This window comes from Alligator mississippiensis, chromosome 6 (genome assembly GCF_030867095.1).
Source record: "Alligator mississippiensis isolate rAllMis1 chromosome 6, rAllMis1, whole genome shotgun sequence".
NCBI lineage: Eukaryota > Metazoa > Chordata > Crocodylia > Alligatoridae > Alligator > Alligator mississippiensis.
This window is the reverse complement of record NC_081829.1, coordinates 81,178,866-81,189,140: the sequence shown is the minus strand read 5'-3', so window position 1 is coordinate 81,189,140 and position 10,275 is coordinate 81,178,866. Positions and strand designations below refer to the sequence as shown.

At 38.5% G+C, this 10,275-nt stretch overlaps 1 protein-coding gene and 1 pseudogene across 6 annotated transcripts in view; one reads left to right on the top strand and one right to left on the bottom strand.

Moving 5' to 3' along the window:
- The first annotated feature begins 521 nt into the window (after nt 1-521).
- Nucleotides 522-690, top strand: LOC132251279 (U4 spliceosomal RNA; annotated as a pseudogene).
- A 4,245-nt stretch (nt 691-4,935) lies between these two features.
- C6H10orf90 (chromosome 6 C10orf90 homolog) overlaps nt 4,936-10,275 on the bottom strand; it is a 252,619-nt gene continuing 247,279 nt past the window's right edge. For all 6 annotated transcript variants that reach the window (XM_059730041.1, XM_019482863.2, XM_059730043.1 and 3 more), the window contains 3 exons: nt 10,145-10,208; nt 7,794-7,893; nt 4,936-5,841 (listed from right to left, as the gene is read on the bottom strand). In XM_059730041.1, coding sequence (XP_059586024.1) covers nt 5,803-5,841; nt 7,794-7,893; nt 10,145-10,208 — 203 coding nt within the window. In that variant the 3' untranslated portion in view covers nt 4,936-5,802. The remainder of the gene's footprint in view (nt 5,842-7,793; nt 7,894-10,144; nt 10,209-10,275) is intronic.

Below are 10,275 nucleotides of genomic sequence, written 5' to 3'. Positions count from 1 at the left end.
TTTCCCTGTCATCTTCTGTAGATATGATCTCCTATGGTGGCAATATACAGCAGAGACAGCCACCAAGTCCTATATTAAAAATGGCATTTGCAGTCTGATACATATACACCCAATGTCAACATAATTATAAAGTGCATATAGATTACTCAAATCAGCACATAGACAGCACCATACATTTTCATTTACCATATTTCAGTGAACTAAAAATTCTAAAAGGATACTAAATAAGACATAAACTTAGGAAATGGCATCTCCCTTCCCTCTGTCATTATTTGCTTTTATGGTTATTCTTTAGTGAAGACTTCAGTGCAGCTCTCTAGAGCTTTTTCTCTTAGAGTGCATTATATATTGGAAAGGTTAAAATTCATTTAAAAGACTGCCATTCTGGATTGAAGGTCCTTGAAGTGAAAAGCAGACTTATATAAACTCCAAGGTCATTTATTACATATGATTAATATCTGATTACATAGGAATTCTTTTACATCAGCACAATAATTAATATATAGTTATTGTCAGTTATGTAGTTTGCGCAGTGGCAGTATTGTAGCCAATGAGGTTAATCCGAGGCGCAATTATTGCTAATTAATATGTAGTGGTTGAAAATAAAAGCACTGTAAAATATGAAGGACCTCCATATTAATGCATGCATTCAGGTCCAGATTTTAAAAAGTTTCTGTAATTAGTTTATTTGGCTTTTTTTAAGTTCTTATCAGTACAACTGGAATGTCAACCAGGTAATTTATTCCAGTTTTCCACTTATTAATTTTGGAACAATTCTATTTTGTATTTTATATGATTGTATGTACAGTGAGCACATCTGTGCATTTCATTCTTTTTTTTTGTCTTTTTGCATCTGGTCGGCAGATGATACACTATTATCTGATTCTGTAGGTCATTTAAAATAGATATTGAGCAATTCTACTTCCTACAGCATTGGTAAAATGCCAAATAGAACTAAGGAAGATACTTGATTCTGGAGAAATACACATATTTAACTTCTGACATAAAGCAAGCAGTGGTTCTGTGTAGTATACTTATTTCAAGAGCCTCATCATAGCCAAGCAGCTATGTACTGGAGAATAGACTCACGAGCTTATAAAATATGCAACACTTCCAGGAAGTTTCTTTGGTTAATTGTTCCCCCTGACAAAGTGAAACCAAATATTAATTCATTGCCAACTGCAGTATTTATCCAACAGAATAGCCAAAATAGTTTTCTCTTCCACCTTGAAAGAATGTCGAGGCTGCATAGAGAAGCAAACTTTTGTGGAAAGTCTTACTTTCCTTTAAACATCAATCTTTATTAAAAAATGGCAGGACTAACTGAACAATTATTCCAATATTTTTAGATTCTATTCTCCCATCAATATGAAGAATATTTACACAAGTAATACGTTCTTGGCCAAATTACACTCTTATAGACATGGATGTAACACCACTCTCTTATCTAAGGTTGCATAAGTTATTACTGAAACAAATCTGCTGTTATCACTGCAAAGAAATATTGGCTACCAAAGGAATATTGGTACAAATCCCTTATGCATGGTCAATTTCTATATAAATATGTAGCTTCCAATTATTCTAGTGTTAGCTGCATCATGTCAAAGGGCAGAATTTAGCCTTTTGATTTGTGTTTAAGCAGAAGTGTATTTGTGAGATTTCACATATCTAACTTTATTCTGATTTCTTTCTATAATAAGGATAATTCTTGCATTTTAGTTTGTGCACTTTACTGTTAATTGGCTTTTGTTTAGAAATACCAGTTTGAAAACTGCAAAATACTAAGTCTGAACACGGCCCCTAGAATTCAGACTGCTTACTCTTAAGGGTGTCTTTATAAGAAATATACCAGTATGTTTTTGAACCACAAACAAGGCTATGGATTGCGATGTGTTGTACATGTATAACTATTCATTCTACAAGTATAAAGAAGCTACCAACCACATTAGAACAACCAAGAGTGTTTATTTTATTTAAGTCAATAGGGTCAAACAGCTTTACGCAATGGGGGAAAATACTGATCTTCAGCCCTGAAGTTTCTGCGACTGTTAATGACATGCTTCCTCTAAATAGAGTTTCCAGGAAAATTATCCCCTCTTTGCCATTTTCTTTGTAAATGAACTCCCTAATAAAAATCACCCCTTTATTCAGACAGTCTGTTGGTATAGTCTGAGAAGTTGAGTAAGTTGTAATGAGTAGTTAATGGCCAACCCTATAGCCCTTGGTGCCTTATAGTACATTGAACTTTTTTTCTTCTTGTGGTATTCTATCATATAAAACTGACAGTGTCAGTATCACAGAGATCCTTTATGTGCTACACACGTAGAACTCTATGAGTTCCAAATTGGACTCCCTTCAGAACAACATGGAAATAAATAACTGCATTGAGGGGCCTCTGCTACTTTGGATTGGACGGGCAAGGAGAAAGCGGAGTGTCAGAGAACGTGGACCAGACATTTTGCTGGTGTAAATCAGTGCAGTAACATGGACTTTAGCGAAGTCAAACTGCTTTATACCTACTGGGGGCCAGACATTCACACAGAGTATGACCATATATTATTAAATATTGTTCTGCTGACACTCACATAGCGGCACTACAAGAAAAAAAGAGTAACATTCAATTACCAACAGAATTTGATCTTTTCAAAGTCAAGGAACAAATGATGATGCCTAATGTTTACCACTGAAATGGGTGTCCCAATTTATGGTACAGGGCAAGGGCACACAGACTTAGGTATTGGTTCAAGTCTGGTGCTACTCTGGCATGTAATGACTATATGGTGTTTCAGAATAGGCCTGATAATTTTTCATGTTTTACATCACCACTGGGAAACGTTCTTTCATTTTTAAGTGTCTTGAAATTTAAGATAGACTGTCACAGTCTTTCCCCATAATTCTAAACTTTATTATGGTAATGTCTAATTGCAAACGTCCAAGTCCAAGGCCTGTGCAGGTAGGTGGTCAAATGCTTTATGAAGTAGCAGCATTTTTCCTGAATGGCTGTTTTCATTGGAATGACTTGACTGTAGAATTGCAATGAGTGTAAGAATTGTTTGTTGGATATGATATACTATAGTCTCCTCCTAAAAGACTAGAAAGAGAAATTAGGCCTCCGCAGAGACTATGTTTGATTTCTTAAAGCTAAAAACTTCATATCATATCAAAGGTTCCCAGCCTATGATTTGCCTTCAGCATCTTGTTTACTAACTATACTTCAAAACTCATTTATATGATAGGATTTTCATTTTAAATTCCTACATATTTATCCTTTTTATTTTCTCCAAGGGTAATTTCTTAAACCAAAACTTTTGGGAACAAGACTTTCATGAAGAAAAACAATTCAGTGAAAAGTTCAATACATTTAAATAACATTTATGAGCTCTGCAAAATTGGCAAGCATAACTCCATTATTTGGAGAAAAGTAGTTAAACTGAGAAGCCACAGACCCAAAAATTTAACAATGTTTACAAGTGTGGAAAAGCTAGACCTGAAATGCTGGTTTTGTTGAAGCCAACAGGAATTTTGCCATTAGCTTTGTAATAGTGCCAGGATTTTACCCTTGGAAACTCCCTGAATGGGAGTTGTGGGAGGTAACTGGAAGAGTACAAATTGAAACAGAATCATGATGGATTCAATTGGTGAGACCAGGCATAAGGGGATGTTTGAGGCACCATTGCTCACACAGGGTGCATCTACACGGCAATTAAGTCAAAGCAATAAACTCTAAAGCAGTTTGAGCTGGAGTAAATTACTCCTGGGTGCAGCATTTACATGTGCACCAGAAACAGCAGCAATTTGACCTGCGGCAGAACAGTTTACACCATGGCTAGGGTACACTGGAGGTCAGTCTTGGGCTCTGGGTGGTGGTGTTGGGTGGCAAAAAGGCTGGCTGGGGCATGAGGTTGCTAAAAGTGTGGAGCCATGTGGCTAGGCAGCAGGAGTCTGGCCTTCTGCTGGCTGGGTTGACTGGGCACAACTTATGCCTGTGGTCAGCATCTACATGTGCATTTAATCACAGTTAATTACCCTGCCATAAGATATTACTGTTCCTGACATTTTATGGCAGTGTTTATTAATTTCCTACAGCCTAATAGCATCACAGGCATAGACATTGACACTTTACTCCACAGCTACTTAGTCTACTTCACAGTTAAACACACGTGTAGACATGGCCACAGTATAATACCTTACTTCACACACAGTCCCAATGAAATCTATTAAACTAATTGGGAAATCATATCTAGATATGGTGTAGCACTTTTCACCAATAGAGCTCGATGTGCTTCACAAAGGCAGCTCAGTCTCATTCTCCCAGCAAGCCAGTATCAGAACAAATTGAGCTCCTTTGAGCCCAATACAGTACTCTGTCCTCTATGCCACACAGAAAGTGATTATCAAGACAGGCTAAACAATGTCAACAAATAATTGCTCATGTAAAACCCGCAGTTGTAAATCTCATCTAAATTAGGAAAATAAAGCATACAAGGCAAAGCCATGTTGTGATCTCATTTACACAGAGGCAAATCAGCATTAGCGCCATGGACATTAATGTTTATGGACATTAATGTCCTGTTGGGAAGTATTACAGTAAAATTGCTGTTATCTGGTATTCTACAAGCCAGAATGCTCTATTAGTTGGAATTTACGGACAGCCAGCCGGACGGGGAGGGGTGGGGTGGGAGCCACCACCCTGCTGCTGCCATCCACCACCCTACACTGTCACCACTCCACATGCGGCTGCCGCCACGGCCCCCCACTCCACGTGCAGCCACTGCCAGCCCTTCCCCCCTCCACGTAATCTGCCCAGATAACAGGGATTTTACTGTATTTCAAAATAAGATTTATGGCAAAATGAAGGCTTTTAATTGATATAAAGGTATAACTTGCACAATGGTTTGACATTATTGGTTTATAATTAAACATAACACAGAAATATAACATTTAGAGTAATATTATATTTTATTCTATTTGGTATGTAAACTAGTTGTTTTTATTTCCAAAATGTACAAATACAAATTTAAATATTTTTGAATGAAACATTATAGAGGATTTTAATTATACAATCTTTATACAAACATATTCCTTTGTAGAAGTCTCTGCATGGGTCAGCACCACTTAATATGCCATCACATAAACACCTTATGCTCACAGAAGTCAAGCAAAATTATATGTTACAGAGAAAAACATGTAAAATAAATGTTATTATTGTAAGTTCTAAATATTGCTCCCTAACAGGTGAACCTGCTATTCAGGTTCACTATATAAACAGGAAAAGACTATTTTAGAGGACCAAAATATAGGTCCCTTTTGGTATGTTAATCATTACTTTAAAGCTGCTGCTGCTAGGATTATGTAGCAATGCTATCTGAACTAGTTTCTAAACATAACAAATAATTTTCTTTACTTTCATCATGTTACTCTCAGAGAATCAATGAGTAAAATACTTTGGAGAAATAAGTATCCTAGATATTATAAACCCAGTTCTAGTGCTAAAAAACTATTTAAAAATATGAAAATAAATTCCATTATAATCCAATATTGCAAAACAAACTCTCTTTTTTCCCCCTGAGTAAGCTGACCATAGGATGATACCAAACCAGTTTTCCTCAATTTCTGATTTTTTTTCAATAATCTGGAAGTTTCTTTCAGAATTTTCTACTGAAGCACAAATTATCTTTCTTTATGTAGAGAGGTAAAAGGTAAGAAAAATATATCCAGGTAATTAAGATAAAATGTTATGGCTTATCTAATAGTCAAAGTCACTTGAGGTCCAGTTACTGTGAGCAGCAAAAGAATCCTTTGTTACTCTGTATTTCTTTGAAGAAGCTGTTCCAGTAGTTGCTAGAGGAGAAAAACAAAAATGAATCCTTAAATCATAATTCAGATACATAATCTGGACATTGCTGCGTAAGCGGCAATGACCACAGTAGTTTAGGTTGTATTAACTCCTTCCATTTTAACCTACTAGCTTCAGTCACTCATTTTTCAATCAAAATATTTTCTAGGTTTGCTGAAAGTATATGTGCATGTATGTGCAAGGGGGGGGGGGGGGAGGACTGAGAAATGCAAAGAGTGAAAAAATTCTCATCATAAAAGTCTTGTGACCTCAGGTTTGAAAGACTCTAATGACAAAATGAATTGGTAGAAAAAGGAAAGATCCAACTAGATGCTTTGTCCACTCTAACATCCTTTCTCAGGTTCTCACATTGCCCAGTGTCCAGAGGCAGTACTTTCCACAAAGAGTGTAGTGTTTCTAATGTTGTCTTTAACCCACTGCTCCTAAAATAGCCCCCTGGAACAGATGCACGCAGTCTTTATTGCACCTGTTCACTGTTTTCATTTATTCCAGTCGACGCTTCAAACTACTGTGTCCTGAATGGAGACATGAATGTGTACTCTAAGGTATGCCTTGCTACACCTTTGTTCCTACAAATAAATGGTAGAGAGTCACTAGTTCAGGGGTGGGCAAAATGGCAGATCCAGCCAGCAGCCGGACTCCCTTTCCCAGCAGCCCTTGCCTGTATTGCTGTGGCTGGTTTCCCTGGAGATCTCAACAACAGCAGGGCCTTGACAGTGTGGGGCCAGGGTTTCCATGGAGGTTGGCCCCAGCAGTGCCAGCAGGGTGTGTGGCTGGGTGGGAAGTTGCTCCAGGGCCAGGATCTTGCGGCAGTGACAGCATAATCTAGAGCCGGGGTGGGCAAAATGTGCCAGGTCATTCTATCTGGCCCACAGGCCCCCCCAAAATTTAGAAGATTAATGTTTATCTGCCCCTGGCTGCCTGTCATGCGGACCCTCGATGGCTTGCCAAAACTCAGTAAGCGGCCCATCACCCAAAATAATTGCCTGCCCCTGGCCTAAAGCCAAGGCAGAGCCATGATCCACTGCCTGCATGTCCCTGCCCAGGGGCAGCTGTCTGCTGGCTCCGTGCACATTGGGAGGGATCCTGATATGCATGGGGTTGGGAGATAGCTGCTACTACAGCTGCCAGAGCTCTCCTGGTCCTGTGCAGATTGGGACACAGCTGCCAGCAAGCCCGGTGCCCAGCAGGGCTTCCCCACGCAGTAAGGGGAAGCCAGGAGCTGAGCAGTGCCAGGACTGGGGACAGAGAACTCCTTTGTTCCCCATGGCCCCTTGCTGGTGTGGCTGACTGGGAGCAAATTTGCTCCCTGTCCGGGTCTACATAAGCAGTACTGTGCAGTAACTAATGTCCAGTGAATCTATTACCTATATTTACAGGTATTGAGAACCCCACATTAGCATAATTTACTGTGCAGTGGCTGCTGCGCACAGTTACATGGTGACCCAGTACTGCACGATAGATTAGTCTACTCTGCAGTGAAGCATCTCATGTAGATGTGCCAAGGATGTCCTAGCTCAGATGGCTGTCCACTCAGTGTCACTTTTGTGGTTTCAATTCTGAGGCCTTTAACTCTTGCCATTGCAAAAGGAGCCTAGGTGGAGTGTCAATTCTGCTACAGGGACCAGGCAGCTAAAGGTTAGGTTCAGCAATACTGAACATCATGATAGCCAAGTCACTCTGTAGATCAGGGCTTTGCTTCAGTTCCTGCTTTGTACAATTGGGATAAACAACACTTTTCTACCTCACAGGAGTGTTGTAAGGATAAACAGATTAAAACTTGCGGGATATTCTGAGACTATAACAGTAACTATAGAACTATGTAAAAGAGGTACGTAAGTGGATTTTCTTAGGGTGTATGCAGCCAGAGGCAGTCTCTTCATACAGTAGATAAAAGTTTTAAGCAAATTATACATATTCCTAGTGAAACCATTACCTTTTTGAAAACCTCAACCCGTAGTCTGTTACTCTGTATGATCACCCGTTTCTGTTTTTCTTCTTGTTTCTTTTTTACTTCAGGCAAGTTATTATAAATCCTGGAATAAATTCAGAAAACAAAAGTTTTAATATACCATTCTATAATGTCACTACTAACTTAATTTTCAACAGTTAAAAATATCTTCCACGCAATGTCTGGTATTGTTATACATTTGTAAATATCTGAATTAGATTTCACATAGATATCTATTAGCAAAAATGTTGGTATCGCAGCAAAAGATTTTGACCTGTTAGAAAAGATTCTTTATTTTGAAATGATTAAAACACACAAAGAGTTAGATTATCTCAGTTCCATCTGTGCAATTCTGGAGGAATTTCAGTGAGCACAGTGGAGTTAATCTGGGTTTACAGCAACGTAAGTGAGATCAGAATCTGGCCCATAAGCTTTTTGGGCAATTGAATCTGGAGGCTCAGAGTAGATATGTCACAATATAAATTCCAACAACAATGGTATAGGTTTTTCAAAAATATAAGAAAAACAACATTATAACTCTATTGACTGGTAAGATTTTCTCACTGATGAGATCTTCAGGTCCCCTCATCAGGTCCCTTTTATACAAAAAGAAATTCTGTCAAACCTTAATATAACTGCTGGTCTTGGTTACTATAACAAAAGAAACTTTGTGGCTGATCCTTTTCCTATCAAAGTCAATAAACACTGACTCCTGACTGAAAAAGGAACAGGATTAGGCTCTCTGTAATAAAATAGCACCTTCTTACTGAATGGTCCTGCTCTTTGTGTGCATTCTGATCTGAATCACATGTACACTGATCTGATTACTTTAGTGGCTATAGGGTTTTACTTTTTCTATCCTATTTTGCAATACACAACCCAGACAGCAACCCATTCTGGCTTGTATGCTATCAACAGATTTTCTGTTCTTTAACAAGGACAATGGGACAGATTGTGCAATTGTACTCCTTTACAGGGGGAAATTGCATTGAAGACACTTAGCACTGTTGTCAACTAAATAAGGTACAAAATCTATGGAGGATCAGATACCCAAGTGTCTAATATTTTATCATTGTTGCTAGGATGTGCCAGAGGGCTGCTGCCTAGCACTTTCTGAACATTTGAAATACCTCAGAATGGATGCCTGGAAGGTAAGGGCATGTTTGAAAATCACATTCGGAAATTCTGGCCTATACTGCTCTGCAGAAACACATTTTTATGACTGGAGAAAAGAGTCCATGCTCCATTGAATGGTTATATAAGAAAATAACTTATAATGTTAACAAGGAAAAATGTAGAATAATAATAATAATAAGTATGACAGAAGATGGAGAAAGCAGACTGCCAGATAAGAGCCCCAACGAATATTTGACAGTGCAAACCTTATTGCACTTTTCGACCTTGGACCTAATGTGGGTGACACTGCAAGAAGAAAAATGACTTATTACAGAGATGGAACTATTACTATGTTTTGAGGGCTACAACATACACACTATTATACACAAATGTTTATTAGTAAACAGGCTTGAAAAAAAAACAACACATTTAGTACATTGCTAAAGATGGTAAGATAGGTGAGAAGCAACTAGACCATTGTGGACTTTTTAAATGCAGAAAGAGCACCTCAACCTACCTCCAAGCATAGTTGTGCAGAAACATGCCATAACTACAGGACTGCTTCTTGCTTGTGTTGCCACATAAAAAAGATGGAAAGAAGCAAAAACATGACCTACCCTGACAAGGAAGAAGAAATGGCTCGGAGGCTGCACTCCATGAAGGGGCATAGTGAAAAGTCTGTTTTCCTTTTCCCTGTGCAAATCAGAGTCCAAGGATGCTCTGAATCAAACCCTACTGCATCTATTAGATGCCTGAATTGTACTGATAGGTACTTAAACCCAGTCCTATTCTGTTCAAGCCCTTGAAAAACTTTAATATTTATCCTTTTGTAACATGGCTTCAGGTTAGACTCCAGCTAAGTCACAAATAGCAGCAAGGAGGAGGAAGACCCATCCATCTCTACATTAATGTTTTTTTCAGAGCCACAAGCAAAGTGGAACAGCAGGGTGCACAAAGACACCAAATAAATAGAGTATGATCCAGCCCACTTCAGTGCTTCTCTCAGATAGTGCAGATCCATACTCTTCCCAAAGCACAGTTGAGACTGAGTCATAGGAAAGCTGTGTGCAGTTTTAAAAAACAGATGTGTGCAACATGCACAAGCAGGGCAAACAGTATGACATATCTAAGATCATAGATGATGAAGATAAATAGGAAATGCTGTGCCTTTGTTAGGTACCAATGAATCCCAGTGAATGCTAAACCAAAACACTCTGTACCTTTTAGATCTCATATGCATCTCCTTCTCCGAAATGAATCTTTCCTTTGGTTTAAACAGGTTATCTAGCAAAAGGAAAATAGAATTAATTGAAGAAACTGTATTTAGAGGGCTTTACTGAAATGACAAGAG